General features: G+C 37.8%; 1 protein-coding gene across 1 annotated transcript in view; it reads left to right on the top strand.

Moving 5' to 3' along the window:
- The first annotated feature begins 7136 nt into the window (after positions 1-7136).
- LOC126260957 (BTB/POZ domain-containing protein KCTD3) overlaps positions 7137-15931 on the top strand; it is a 264436-nt gene continuing 255641 nt past the window's right edge. The window contains exons 1-2 of the mRNA XM_049958473.1: positions 7137-7313; positions 7400-7710. Of these exons, the coding sequence (XP_049814430.1) occupies positions 7252-7313; positions 7400-7710 (373 nt within the window). The 5' untranslated portion in view covers positions 7137-7251. The remainder of the gene's footprint in view (positions 7314-7399; positions 7711-15931) is intronic.

Here is a 15931-nt window from a genome sequence, read left to right as displayed (position 1 = left end):
AAAATTATTCATTGTAAAATGGAGGTCACAAAACAAAAGTAGTTGCAGTAGTGTAAGGTTATTTCATTAATTTTACGTTCATTCTGCTGTTTTTCATGTGTTTGTATTGTAAATATGTGTGTAAATGTTTATGTATAAATATATTTATGTGTCTGTGTATGAAAACAGCATGTCCGCATGAATGCATGAGAGGACAGGTGAACAATGACATCAAAAAGTGAATTACTAATGAGGATGGTACACTTAGTGGGAATTTCATAAAATGATAATGTGAGTAAGGAAATGTAGGCAATTTGCATGGTCCCTAGGTGACTAATGTGCACCTGTACATCATAGACCAATATCAAAGAATTTTAGAATACACATAATGACAGAATTGTCGAACTTAAGTATTGATATTAAACTTCTATCATGGTGGAAGGTATAAATCCTTCACACATTAGATACTTGGGAGTAATGTGCTCGGATTCTGTTGTCAGAAAGCAAAGTAAACACTAGACGATGTATCAGTGTTGAGAGCAAATATGATGGTTAAACATACTGAACTGAATAGTCCAGGACACAAATTGGTCGAATTTTTCTGCATGAGGGGACACTGGCTACATGAATACTACCGAAATATAAAACACTTTTATTATAAAATATGTACAATGTGTGCTATATAATGAAAAAGTGAAAGTGCTTATAATGGACTCTTTACACGTACAACGTACAAACTGTGAGTGAAAAGTGCATTTTAAGTGTCAACCAACATGGACGTTAAAGTAGCGACAGTGAAAGGTCAAAAACTTTAAACAAACAAAAGACAAATTTACAAACTGTGTAGGTGGAAAAAGTGGGGAACACAACCACAGCAGGTAATAACTGTGACACCCAGAAAAGACTGTGAATCTGTAAATAATATGTAAATTTATGCCCAAAGTCCATAGCACGTGGAAATGTCTAAGTATTAATGTGAAGTTTCATGTACAAAATAATTATATACAGTGTACAAAACTGTTGAATATTACATGCATAAAAGTGTTAGATGTATTATCAAACTGCAGAAATTGCATACGGCAGTCAGTAATGAGAAAACACTGAACATCTGAATGCTTCAAGTGACAGGTGGACCAACATACAACAGAAAATCCTATCAAATCACGATGATTGTATGAACGCTCTAGGAAGTGGAAATGCAGTGTGTGTGTGACGAGAAGTGTTGACAAGCTATGAGCCGTGCATTTTATTAATCAGTGAGATAGTAGAGGCCTAATCCTAAATGTTGTAAAGTGTTGGGCTAGTGACATTCAAAACAAATTACATACACAAACAACAAGACAGAGACACGTTTGGCTAAAAAGTGATTGTGAATTAACCAAAACACTTTTTCAGCCTATATGTGCATATACTTTCATGATAAGAAAGCTAATGCGTGGTCAACATGTTTCATGCTTGCTTTGGGGAGGCGCAATGATGGAGCCAGTCTGCCGTCCAACAGCTGACCAGCGAACGGTCGGCAGGACCTGCTACTACGACAACGATGTGCAGCTATCCAGCATTCAGCGATCGGCGGCAGGAGGCGAGTTCCCAATCGTTTGCCCAGCATTCCAGCGGCACTGAAAACAACAAAGTCAGACCAGCCGACGAAAGCATCATTGTCATTTCTTATGAAAACTATGTACAGCTCTGTAACTCCAAATTATTGATATAATCTGGAATACTGACTATGAGCTAAATGAATGAAAAGGTTTTTGTGCTATATGTACCTCTTAAAAACTATGCTACAAATGTAAAGTCGGCGTATATTGAAACTTGATGTACTAGAAAATTGAGCGAAATTAGTAAAATTAACCATCAACTGCATATTTTCATACTGTATGCCCGATGAAATGAATCCAATATGTAAATTGTAAATATTGTGTAAAACTGCTAACTGTAAAAACGATCGTCTGCTGATCATGTTAATCAAATAATAACATCAATCACTATCAATACTTGATAATAATGGGAGTGTGAACACTTTGAAGACTACAGGTGGGGTTTTTTAACCCAGTTTTTTCCCGTCGCCCATAACTTAAATAGGGGAGTAAAGTTATTGTTTACCGGGATTGTTCAATCACATCAAGCTGTTCTCACTCGACATGTGAGTGTAAGGCCGAAAGATAGAGCAATGCCCACATTCGAAACAGATGAAACCTCATAAAAAGGGAAAATGTTCTTGGTAACAAAATGAATGTAAATTACCAACAACTGTAAAGTGATATATACTGTGTATATACGCATATGTGTAAAAAACAAAAGAGATTTAAAGTGACATGCATCTAAAAAAAATACATGTGAGAAGTAATGTGTTATTATAAATGTGGTACAACTGTTCGCAAACTACATATGTTTTTTTGGCCTAGTCATACTAAGGGGCCCTGGTACCGATACGTGGTACAAAATATTAAATCGTGCGACGACAAGTCGGACACAAAACAAAGTACAATGAAAATTGTAAAACTTTGAAAATGCGCATGCAATTAGCTGTCATAACAATAATGTGTAATGAAATGAAATAATAATGGTACAAACAGACTCTATATAACTGTATAGAATATTTGTGGCAATTAATTGTTCTTTTACTTGCTGGCCCAAGAAACCAAACAGACCAGCATTATTACTCACTCTCCATTTTAGTTTGGAAGATAATACACGCTATGGCGACCATTTCGCATTGTAAGTTCTGAGATTTAAATAAAATATGGTAATTTATGCTGATTGTGCATTTTTCTTTCATATGCCCAGTGACCTTCATACAGAAGTAAAAATATTATTTGTAAGGTTTTCAGCACGCTGGATAAACAACAAGAATGGTCGAACAATCGACCGTTCTTGGCAGACATCTTGCATAGGAATAATTTCATCATAATTTCATTGCATTCTGTCATCGACGGATGCTTTAAAAGACTCACACTATAATTATTAAGGAAAAGAAAGTGCATATATATTAATTTCTGTCGTATTAATGTAAAAACTAAGAACACTCAGTTCAGTTCAGACATGGCCACTTCTCGACAAAACAAAGATTATTATATTTAAAAAGGAAAATACTTTCTATAATTCAAAGGTTCCTTATAAGTAAATTTTGCTACAGTAAAGGTATCCTGCAGCAATAACTTAATGTGATAACACGAAAAACAATCCCTGAGATTATGTCTACGTTTTTTGTCAGTATGAACACTCCATATAGACATCAGTTTTAACAAATTCTAAAACCTTCTCAAGTAATCCTATATTAACAAGGCGGTAAACCGCATGCTGTTAAATAATTAGAGCTGAAAGAACTATTTTACGAAAGTATAGATTCCAGTTCCCCATATTACCATGCTTCTTTCTTGTGTCCGCTCTATCAAATAAATGCTCTATTCACGCTCTTGCTGGGCGTAAATATCAGTAAAGTTAGGCAGTAGATCTTCTTACACTCTTTTCGTCACATTCGTTGTGTATACCATAAGTATACTTGAGATGATGTCCAGACTGGGATGGAAGCGATACACAGAGTTCGCTTCTACAGTGTTCACAGCGACCTTATCGGCCCCCTCCCACATTTGGAGGGGTTCAAATACCTCCTGTCAGTTATAGGCAAGTCTCACAGTGGGTAGAAGCAGTACCACTCAAAGACACCACAGTGAAGTCTACCATCCATGCCTTCATAGAGATTTGGATTGCAAGATTTGGCACTCCAGATACGATTACCACAGACCAAGGCCGCTGGTTTGGATCAACAATCTTCACCTCTCTGTGCATCCTCTGTGGTATCAGGTGTAACTGCACCACAACAAGCTCATAATAATGACAGCCACTCTCAAGAGCATTACTTAATCAAATACCAAAATGCAACTGCATGAAGTGCAGAACTAAATTTGGACACGACAGGCTTCTATCTTGACTGAGCATGTCTATGACATTCTCTCCACTATTTCTCGATAATACAAAAAGTGCTGACCTTTTTTGAACTTTCTCAGTGTTCTCCGTTAATCCTATGTGGTAAAGTTCCTACACTGTGCAGCAGTAATCCAAAAGAGAATCATTGAAACAGCCTGATTTACAGACTCATACATAGTGCTTTTTAATTTTTAATTTTGTGTTGAAAATGTATCCACTTTTTGAAGTGGCTCAGACCATGTGGGTGTACAAAAAAGAGTGGCAATATTGCTATGAAGAAAATTGTGAGTACTATAATAGTGATAATGATTTCGGAATGGGACTCATTAAAATTCGAAGAAAATTTATAGATTAGGGTAATATGTACAGTGCTCTTGCAAGTTATAGTTCTTGGGCTAATATTCAAAGTAAGAGTGCTACTCTGTGGGTAGGAAGTGGGACAGTTGATGTATCTCAGACAGTATTTGAGAGAAGGCTAAAACCATGTGAAAGAAAAGCAAAGCAAAACCGCGCCTCTCTGGCCGCAGGCGGGTCAATCAGGACCGACCGACCACCATGGCATCCTCAGTCACTAGTGTGATTAAAAATACAGTGTGCAGAGGCATATGGTCAGCACACCGCTTTCCCAGCCATTGCCAGGTAGGCAGACCTTGGAACTGCTGTTTCTCATTCTAGTAAAACCTTAACATTTTAAAGAATTTCAGTGATACAGATGGCCTCCATAGCTAAGTGGTCAGCTTGTCCAATTGCTACATAAGGAAAGTAGGTTCCCCCCTCAGTACTACTAGGGAGAAATGGAATGGGATGTATTCAGCCTTGTGGTGCCAGTAGAGGAGATACTTGAATGATAAGATAAGGATCTGGGAAACTGAAAAAGGTCAGAAGGAAGGTGTTCTGACCCTGTGATCCTCCATACCACACAAGAATAAGGCCATTGGCAGAGGATGCCATTGCAGCCATCAGAGATAGTCCGTCGAGTTGCCATGTGCAAATACAAGCAGCATTTTCTGAACTGTATACTGCCACATACATAAGAAATATTATTATAATTGTGATGCAATAAAGATAACTATATTTACACATAGAAACTGTAAAGGAGCTACTTCTACGTCTGGAATTACTCAGACTTCTGTTTAAAGTCGATATCGTTGACTCTTCTCCTCAAAAGTATCAGCTCTATAGCAGATCACATTTCGGTTTTGGATATTATTTTTAGTTACTGTTTATTTTTGATGGAATCTCGCACTTAAGTGTTGGGTGTATTTGCTGGTTGAAAGATGCTATTTAACCTGGAATGGGTGGTAGTTTTGTTCAATATAATACATTTATTTATTCGAATAACCCTTTTAGAGGCCACAATAAATTAATTTTTGGTTGCCTCTTTCTGTTTAATTTTCGTTGCCCTCGAGACTTCCTTCATTCTCCGAGAGTGTCATTCCTTTTCTTGCTGGATCCACTTCCTTCCGTTTGTAGACCTCTTTCTTTTCTGAAATCCTGTTGCTTCTATAGAAATTATTCTGTTATCTATTATGTCTATTCTAATTCCTCTCTTTTTCATTTGTTTGTCAATTTTGTGAAACATATGGGTTTGAATTTGTAGCTGTTTAGTAAGTAGAAAATTTTCTTGGTTAGTTTATTACCATTCATTCGATATGTGGCTCGATAAAACTGTAGTCTCCTTTTCCTTGTAACATCAGTTAGCTTTTCCATTTTCAAATAGAGCTCTCTGTTTGATCTCGGTTTGTATTCAACATTACTATTACTTCTAGGTCCCAGTATTTTCCTTAGAATTCTTCTTTCAGCTTTTTCCACTCTTTCAAGATCCCCAAATCCTGTTAGGTTAAGTGTTTTTGCTGCTTACAGTGTTTCAGGCCTTACCACTTGTTGATTGTGTCTTAGTTTTGTATTCCAGGACAATCTTTTTTCGTGATATATGTTTTTTGTCATTTGGAATGCCACTACCATTTTACATACTCTATTTTCTATGGCTCTGTTCTGTCTTGCTTGTCATTTATTTTCCTAGGTATTAAAATAGTTTTAGATAATGTGTCGTTACGAATTTTAAAATTTTGACTCATTATTTTGTAAACTAGGCGACGTAAGACGAACTTTCATTGTAGCAGATTCTTAGTGTTTTTCTAATTTCTTGAGGTTGAAAGGAAATGAACTCATGCAGTACAGAAGTAATTTATAGTCGTTTATACGTAATTGTTACCGTATAATTGTGCATTTGATGTGTTAGCAAATTACCAAAGATACATGTAAATGTATGTAAAAGCAGCCAAATTACAGTGATTCAGTGACAGAAGCTATAACTTATGCATAAAGAAATACTTTCAAATATATATGAATTTGTAACTAACTCCACTGAAAGCAAGAGAATTCTATGCAGGTGAAGCCTATATTTCTGTTGTTATTATGAAAGGCACTTTAATTGACACTTGAACATTTTTATGGAATGTAATGATTCGCCCATTCTTACACTTCTCTCGGTTTTCTAACACAAGAATAATGTTGTACATATAATTGATTTGGCTTCAAAAGCGAATGTGTTAAACATTATTGCCATTTGTGTCTCAAATGTAGTAACGGCAGTGGAACTGATCGTTCCTGTGTTGGGCACAGTTTTCTTGATTTTGACGATTTATTATCAAGTCTGTGTCGTTCTCTCTTAAGCTACTGCTGTGGTGCCTTATTTCGTATATTAAATAATGTGCTATTACATTCTATATAGGTTTTTCTTCAAATTCCCTGATTTGTCTGAAACTCTAGCGAACAGAACTCCACTTTGTTGGGAAGTTATACAGCATCTTTCTACAAACGACAGGTCTTCTTGTGTTTACTAGCAATTTTTTTGTTACCAAAGGTCGGTAAATAATTGTACGTTAAAAGATAACCGTATATAAACTGTCCTATAATATACCGTTTCTTACCTCCCAGGGCTCTTAGGAAACTAAAAACTGACAAATGTGGTTTCATTTTGCAGTTATTGTTGAATTTCATTGCTCTACATAGACTCCTTATTGCAAAAACTATGTTACATATCAATATAAACGTTAGTATTCGCACTCGTCCGAAATCGTATTCGGAAGTGTTGCTTGCTGGCTGCTTGGGGCGCTGTATCGCCATGAGTAACAAAAACGAGACGGAGTGTAGCGACTGTATTTTAACAGAGTCGAATGGCTATCGAATACCACAAATCGAGTTACAGCTCTTCATGTGTGATTCCGCATCGTTTTTGTTGACATGTATGCTATGGTCTTTGTATTGTTTGGATGTAATGACTGACACAATGAAATAGTAAATACGTGTTGTTATCAGTGTTAATTTTCGTTGTTAATAATGGCAGCATTCCATCCACCAAGTAACGGTGACATTGTTCATCTAAATGTAGGAGGAACAAGGTATTATCATGTGTAACAATTTTTTGTCACTTAAATTCAAACACACGAAATGTTGTCGATACTTTTCTCGTATTTCTGCTTTACAGGTTTTCAACTTCCCGGCAAACTTTAATGTGGGTGCCAGATTCTTTCTTTACAGCCCTTCTTAGCGGACGAATATCAAGCCTCCGAGATGAAACAGGCGCTATATTCATCGACAGAGATCCGAAATTGTTTGCAACAATTTTGAACTATTTGCGGACGAGAGATATTGATTTAAGTGTGGACTTACGTGCTTTCCGACATGAAGCTGAGTATTATGCCATTGCTCCCTTAGTGAAGAGGTTAATGTTGTGCGAAGATCTCACTCAGTCCTCCTGTGGAGATGTCTTGTTCTATGGCTATCTTCCTCCACCTTGTGAGTACAGTCACTGTATTTTTGGCGTTAGTCAATGTTAAGCGTTATTTTAGTTTAAAAACAAATAATGTTTCTTCATTAGTGCTTTCTTAAGTATGATAAGCCATGATAACCAATATATTTCATTATTATCCTTAATTTGATCCATGTCCACCAAATGCTGTCATTTTTAAATAGAATAATTCCGTGCCACATGGCCTAGTTTTAGGCATAATCACCGCTCTACCAACTCAATTTTGCTCAGATTTGGTGTACATAGCCGTTAAGCGACCAAAGGGAGATTTAGTCAACAATTTACTGTCTCTAAGATTTTAATAGTTTTTGAGTAGGGGCCTCTTAAGCGAAGGGTACGCAAATATGTCTGGGACATTTCAGAATTTTTAGCCATGTCCAAAGTGCGGTAATTTACTGGATAATTGTGGTAGAGCCGCAATATTTGGCAACGTAGTTGAATAATTTGCATTGTACATATTCTGTAAGTGTTATGTCATTTCGCTCACTATTTTTGTTCCAAGTGGCACTCAAAGTTATCAGTAAATTTTATCGTAATAAAATTTCCGCCAAGTTTGTATGGCTTGATCCCTTTATGTAGTTGATTTAGAAAATTCTCCTTTTCTGAGTCTTATTACCCGATACAGAATCGTCCGATTCCACCCGTTTGCTTTGACCCATGACGTCACCAATATGGTGGAAACAACCATTCTCAGTGTCTCCAATATGGCGCCTGTGACGTCATTACATAAACACGATAACAAACACGTCTCCCCCCCCCCCCCAAAAATATAATCAAACTAACGGGATCAGTGCGGGAAATTGGTGGTTTTTGGAAGGGAACAAACTAAATATAAACACATAAAGAAACGCAACGACTCCAAACCATACAATGCGACGACAGAAAAGTAACACAAAATTCCCACATTCTGCTACGCTCACAGTATTCACGGGAATGTCACTTCCCTTCACCTACATAGCTCAACCGCAATTGTTGATACCACAAAATAAAAACCAGCACCCAAAAATTGTAAAAAGACCGCAACTATTGATACCACAAAACCGACACCAAAAACAACAAAAATTGGAATCTGACACTTCCCTTCACCTGTGTAGGTCAACTACAACTGACTATACCAAAACACATTGAGCTACGACACACTGGAACCGGACACTTCATTTGACTGGTATAGTTCTATTACAACTGACTATACCAAAAGACACGGAGCTACGACGACACATTGGAATCGGACACTTCCCTTGACCTATATAGGTCAATTACAACCAACAATACCAAAATACATTCGCCTACCACGCCAAACATTGGCATAGGACACTTCCCTTGACCTACAAGTAAAAAATTTGAATCGAATACTTCCCTTAAGTTAAATGAATCTACCACAAGTGACGATACCAAAACATCAAACTCCTACACCTGCGATAAACAACACCAAACCAGAATACATAAAAAACACCAAGACATCACAACTCGCGAACAATACACCAAGAAAACGACTGGGGGGGGGGGGGGAGAGGTCAGTTGCAACAAAACAGATCCTCTGCAACATAATCATAAAACAGTCTCCCCCCCCCCCCCCAACTCATCAAACCCACCTAAATCCACAATTACCAACAATGCGTCCCCCCCCCCCCCCCCCCCCCCGCCACATATAAAACCCCCACAACTAACCACCCTTGGCCTATACATTTTACTAACAGCCCTTAAAAAGATGCAAAAAATACAATACTCCACAGGGACTCACTTCAGCCAGCAATACTCATCTAAATGAGATTGCAGGTTAGAAGAGCGCCTCTTTCCCTCTCCCTATGACCGAATTAACCGTCCCCTAAATCCCCTCTATTGTATTAGTACATGCTCCGGTCTCTTGAACTCTAAACCATGATTGACAACTAAATGATCATAACCCTTCTTCCCCAACCCGATAAGATGAAAAAACATCTGAAACTACCATACTCCCTTCCTCTATATACTCTTCTATTAACCCCACCAATTCCCTCTTTGTATGCCCCTCCAAAAACCTGAAAACACAATCTGAATAACCCCCCCCCCAAATAATTCTCCCCCCCCCCACCCCAAACTGCAACTCATCTATCTTGACCACCAACCCTGGCCCACCCAACTTACGCCGGCCAGTGTGGCCGAGCGGTTCTAGGCGCTTCAGTCTGGAACCGCGCGACCGCTACGGTCGCAGGTTCGAATCCTGCCTCGGGCATGGATGTGTGTGATGTCCTTAGGTTAGTTAGGTTTAAGTAGTTCTAAGTTCTAGGGGACTGATGACCTCAGATGTTAAGTCCCATAGTGCTCAGAGCCATTTGAGCCACCCAACTTACCCCTATACTTAACACATTCTGAACAAATTTCCCCACAAAAAGAAAACCAATCTAAAATCGTCCTCTCACACACAACAGTCTCATGCGCGCAAAAACTTATGGAAGATCTATAATAAAAATAATATGTCATCAAAACTATCTCTCTCATGGCCAACCAAGACTTCTCGAACCAGGTAACGCGTCTTATGGAGCGCCAAAGGTTATCCCTTTGGCATCGCCACATGTAATAATCCCTGGTCCGAGATGCAAGAACTCTGGCCAACCACATATTCTCTTGACTATTTTGGCTTGCAGTCCAAACAACTGCAAAAATTTTATGAGGGTCATTATGTTGTCCACCATCTCAGCACACAACCGTGAAACTGTTAAATTTCACTGTCATATCCATACCTAACAAAAGAAGCCACAAAATAAATTAAACATCTTAAACATGACAAACAGTAAACCAATAACACCAATTGGGAAAAAAAAATTATTGCCAACTCACTGAAACCAATTTCCATTCTTCAATCGCAGTCAATACAAATTAATTCACACTGTGACCAACGACACTCAGATGAACACAATACACCACATAACACGTGGACCATACACACACCACCAGAAGACACCACCAACTGCAACAAGAAGACAGTTGCAAACACAACAAACTCAAACTAAACTCTGTGCCGTAATACAACAAGACGACATCTACAGACACAACCAAACTCTGTGCCATAATACAACAAGATGACATCTACAAACACAACCAACTCATAAACTAAACTCCGCGCCATCATGACATCACACACCATGACACCCTTATGTCACGGGTCAAAGCCGACAGGTGGGATTGGATGCCTTCGTTAACCCCTGGTATCATGTTAACAAAATCTACAAATTTCATCACATTTGGGTTCATAGCTTTTGAGATAAGCAGGGATGAAATTGCCGAAATCCAAATTTGCTTCTAAAACAAGTGATTTTCGAACCCTTGTGCCTCAGAAGGGATGCCTGTTCTACACTTGGTGTAGCTAGCATTTAAAAGAGCATTTTTTTCTCCGCAAAACATGAAATTTTCTTGAAAGCTTTTTTCATTGAAGGCCTACAGTTATCCAGTAAAGTTTCTCATGCAGACCAGTATTTTGGAGTATGAGAAAACATAGCCTTTTTAAGCAGCAGCTGTATCATGTCTTAGACTGGCCCTAATCACGTAAAGATTTGCGTTGTATTTGATCATTTTTGAACAAAATAGCATAGTGAGATGCACAGTAGCTTTACTGTTTTTCTACTGATAACATTGGACAGTGCCTACACAACAATGCAATAAGAACCTGCAAAATATAGCGGAGCAATTACATCACCAAGCTTATGGTTTTGTTTCACAGTTTTTGTGTATTGTATTTTACTTTTAGGAAAAAAGTGTTGATTGATTGGTCAGGTCTGAGATTTTTGTTATCTTTCTGATAAAATCGTCTACCGGCAGTTGCTTAGTTCCAAATGATGCATGATCTGTTTGGATACACTGTTTGTAATCCACAGTTTCTTCAGGATTAGTGTCCTTGTACATATCAGTAAGTTGTTATTAAAATGCATATCCTGCAAGGCAAGTCTTGCAGGATGTAACACACTAGCTTTTGACTCAGTACTGCAAGCTGACAAACCCAAGAGAGGCAGAGGTGGGGACAGAGTGACAACATTTCGGTCTGAGTTCAAAGAATTTTGAAAAGGAAGTTTCTGGCGTGATAAACAATAACTTTCCTTCCAGGCTTTTTAGCAACAGTTGCTTTTATTCCTGAACTTTTGTGCCATCAATTCTGTCAGAAACATAATCTTTCATGCTATGGCAGAGCTTGCTGAATGCATCTACATAATTTGGAGCACTTGATTCTTTACTCCATCAGACAAGTCTCTGCCTGCATTTTCCCTGGTGCTACTAGCGCACCCTTTTAACTTTTCTGCTTCCTGGCTGTCTGAATTACTCATTCTGAGACACAAAATTCTGTAGAGATTTTTTTAAGTGTACCAACTCCCTGAAGTTAATGTGAGAACCTGAATTTTGACAGCTTGAGTAGAGTTTTGCTTCAAGTCTGACAACAGCTGCATATAATCGGAACAACTTACGCATTTCTTTCTACCTGAACGTGCTAACTAATTTTGCAGTTCTTTGGGAGTGGATACTTCTAGCAGATGTCACTTGCGTACCTATTAAGCTTTGTGCCTGATTAACATTGCATTTGATGTAGCCTTTTAAATCATATTTATTTAATCCTGTGGATATTAAAAGGGGAAGCCTTGAGAGAATTTAAACTGATGTGAACTGTATTACAGGCTTCCACCTGCATATAATTGTAGTGCAACACTGCAGCCTAAACACAACTGTTGCCCATCTGAACCATGCTTATTAAAATTGTTCAGATTCTTTGACAGGGTTTCATTAAACTGTGCTAAATTTTTCCAGTTGTGATGATTTTTCATTGGAAAAGCATGATTTTTGCAAAAGTTCAAAGTTTGTCAATGAAATGGCTTTATAATGAAGAGAAATTGTACAATTATCACTGAAGCTCTGATTAGAATGATTCAACAACAGTTCCTTTTCTTCAGGAGAAAATTCTATAGTATTTAACAGCTTTTTGCTGGAATTGGATGTCAGCAAATGGCAACTCGAAGCAGCATAGTTACCAAAAGAATACTTTGCAAGTCTTCACTTGCTGAAAGCATCAGTTATTCCGATCACTGGTATTATGTCACCTACAAAAATAAGGAAGATTAAATTTGTGATGCTGAATACATTTTTTTTGGCTCAGTAGAAATTAAGTTACCAGATTTTGGAGTTGTGTGTGTTCATGGCATCGAGCACTTCGTATGAACTATAAATGTCAAGTGATATTTGTGTTGCAGAGCAGGTTTCTGAGTTGTGGTTTGGTTTTGTAGTGTTGAGAGAGTTTGAACTGTATGGGTCAAGCGAAATTTGTGAAATTGTGTGTGGATTGCCGATATCATGGTCTTCGTTTAAACTATACAGGTCACATGAAATTTACTTTTCCAGCCGTTTTTTGTTTTTATATTTTTTAGTTGTGTTCAATGTTTAGAATTTCATATACTTGATTTTTGGGTTAATATTTGTTTTGTAACGGTGTCCTTATTCTTATTGTCATGTATTTGGCTTGTTCCACACGGACTTCTCATGACTGGCCCATTAGTTTCGAGCTATTGCTTGAGTAAAATATTTCAAATCTTATTTATTTTTGTTTGTCGTGTAATGAGTGATGTCATTGCTGTATTGTATATGCTTGATGTCTACCATCTTCATGATGTCATGGTTTGAAGCAGATGGTGATGTCATGGGTCAAAGCAGATGGGTGGAATCACAACTTTTGGTTTTGTCCTTTTTTCTTGTTTAATATGGTTATAAAAATTTGAAAACTTACAACTTGCAAACCTAATATATCATAAATATTCATAGTTTTCATGGTACTTGCGGGACATTACATACTAGAAAGTTGAATTTAAATTTAAAACAAAAATAGTTGTCCACCTGAGAGAACATTTAGTGCTTCACATATTGTTGCAATAGCTTATAGGTGATTGCTGCATCACCTTCCTCCTCAAACACAGGGGTGGTCTGGAATCATGGCTAACGAAGTGCGAGCATTTATACAACTTTTTGTTGAACTCTGTAGCTCATCTTCACCAAGCTACTCTGCAAGACATCTTCCAGTGTGCGGCGAAGGTTTTTTTTTTGTGTACTGCTGCCCCTTTCCCCTTTTTCTGTTCTATTCAGTAATGCTTCATAAGAACAACAATTGCTGGTAAGCCTACATGTTAGCTTAAACCTCTCTAATTTTAACTTCATGATTTTTTTCATGAGACATATGCAGGAGGAAGCAATATAACAATTGACTCTTCTAGAAATGTACACTCCCCAAACTTTTAACAATAAGGTACACTGCGGTGGAGAATGCAGCTCTTGCAGTGTCTGCCACTGGTGTTGGCGGGACATCTCTGTGATACTTTTGTGCTTTCTAAATGAACCTGTACGAAATGTGCTGCTATTCTTTGGATCTCTTCCATTTCCTCTCTCAATGCTGTCTGGTATGGATCCCAGACTGACAAGCAATATTCAAGTACTGGTCAAATGAGGGTTTTGCAAGCATTTTCTTTTGAGGTTGGATTACATTTCCTGAGGATTCTTACAATGAATCTCAGTCTGACATCCATGTTATGGATGATTAGTTTCATTTGGTCATTGCACTTTGTCACTTCGTAGGCATACTTCTAGATATTTTATGGATGTGACTGCTTTCAGTCGTGGCACTGCAATTGTGTATCATACAGTAATGAGACTTTGTTCCTATTTATACACAATATGGTACATTTGAAGGTCAGTTGCAAATCCCAACACCAAGCGTGGATTCTCTGCATGCCTCCTTGCATTTCGCTACAATTTTCCACTGTTACATCATCTGTGTATGCAACAGCATCATGCATGAAAAGCCTGTTGGAACGTCCATCATTATGCACTATCCAAATAATTATTTTTTCTGTGATAAATGTAGCTATAGCAAAACAATAAAATGTAAAGCTTTAGTGTCAATTTGGCATTAGAGAGGACTAAGTTTAGTAAAAGTTGATTTTTGATCTTTATTTCCACATTTCATTGGAATGACCCAATTGTCATTTGCATGAGATCTTTGCTGGATAATTCCTTTGCAATTTTATGTATATTAGAGAAAGAGATACTCTTTTTAAGTGATAGTGACCCATCTGAGATACAAAAGTTCAAAAATCACTTACTTGGGCAGCAAATTTGGTTTTGGGCAACTTCAACCCTGTCTGTCTCAAGAACTGATCCCAAAAGTGCTAACACTTGTAGGTTTTATAAACAAACTTCTGGGCAACAAAGTTTGCAAAATGTAAGGCTTCTAATCCAGCTACATAGAGAGATCAACTGACATGAACTTCGGAGAAACATTTTTGTGATCAAATTTATCAATAACTTAACTGCGTGCCACTTCGAGCAAAAACAGTAAACCAAATTGCAAAATGCTTACATCTACATCTGTACTCTGCAAACCAACGTGAGGTTCATGGCAGAAGGTGCTTCCCATTGTGCCACTTATTTGGGCTTCTTCCTGTTCCATTCACTTATGGAGTGTGGGAAGAATGATTGTTTGAATGTCCGTGTGCATGCAGTAATTATTCTAATCTTCTCCTTGCGATCTCTGTGTGTTAATAGACTTTCTTAGAATAGTTTACATATGTCTTCGAGAGTTTACCATTTCAGTTTTCTCAGTATCTCTGTGATACTTTCCAACAGATTAAACAAACCTGTGACCATTCATGGTGCCCTTCTCTGTATATGATCAACATCCCCTGTTAGTACGGTACAGATCCCCCATAGTTGAGCAATATTGTAGGATGGGTCGCATGAGTGATTTGTAAGCACTCTCTTTTTGTAGACTGATTGCAGTTCTCCCGTATTCTACCAATAAACCGAAGTCTGACACCTGCTTGACCGACGACTGAATGTATGTGGGCATTCCATTTCGTATCCGTACAGTGTGTTACACCCTGGTAGTTGTATAAGTTGGCTGATTCTAACAGTGACTCATTGATATTACAGCAATAGGATATACATTTTTTGTTTTGTGAAGTGCAAAGTGCTACATTTCTGAACATTCAGATCTTAACAAGATCTGACTGAATATTTATGCAGCTTATCTCAGATAGTACTTTGTTGTAGATAACAGCATCATCTGCAGAAAGCTTGATTTCATTATTGACATTGTCTGCAAGGTCATTAATATACAACATGAACAGCAAGGGTCTCAGCTCACTTCCCAGGGACACACCCAAAATTACGAGGGCCGTTCAGAAAGTAACCTCCGGTTGATTT

The sequence above is a fragment of the Schistocerca nitens genome, chromosome 5 (assembly GCF_023898315.1).
Source record: "Schistocerca nitens isolate TAMUIC-IGC-003100 chromosome 5, iqSchNite1.1, whole genome shotgun sequence".
Classification (NCBI taxonomy): Eukaryota; Metazoa; Arthropoda; class Insecta; order Orthoptera; family Acrididae; genus Schistocerca; species Schistocerca nitens.
The sequence above is the reverse complement of the archived record's forward strand: the minus strand, read 5'-3'. Positions and strand labels throughout refer to the sequence as shown.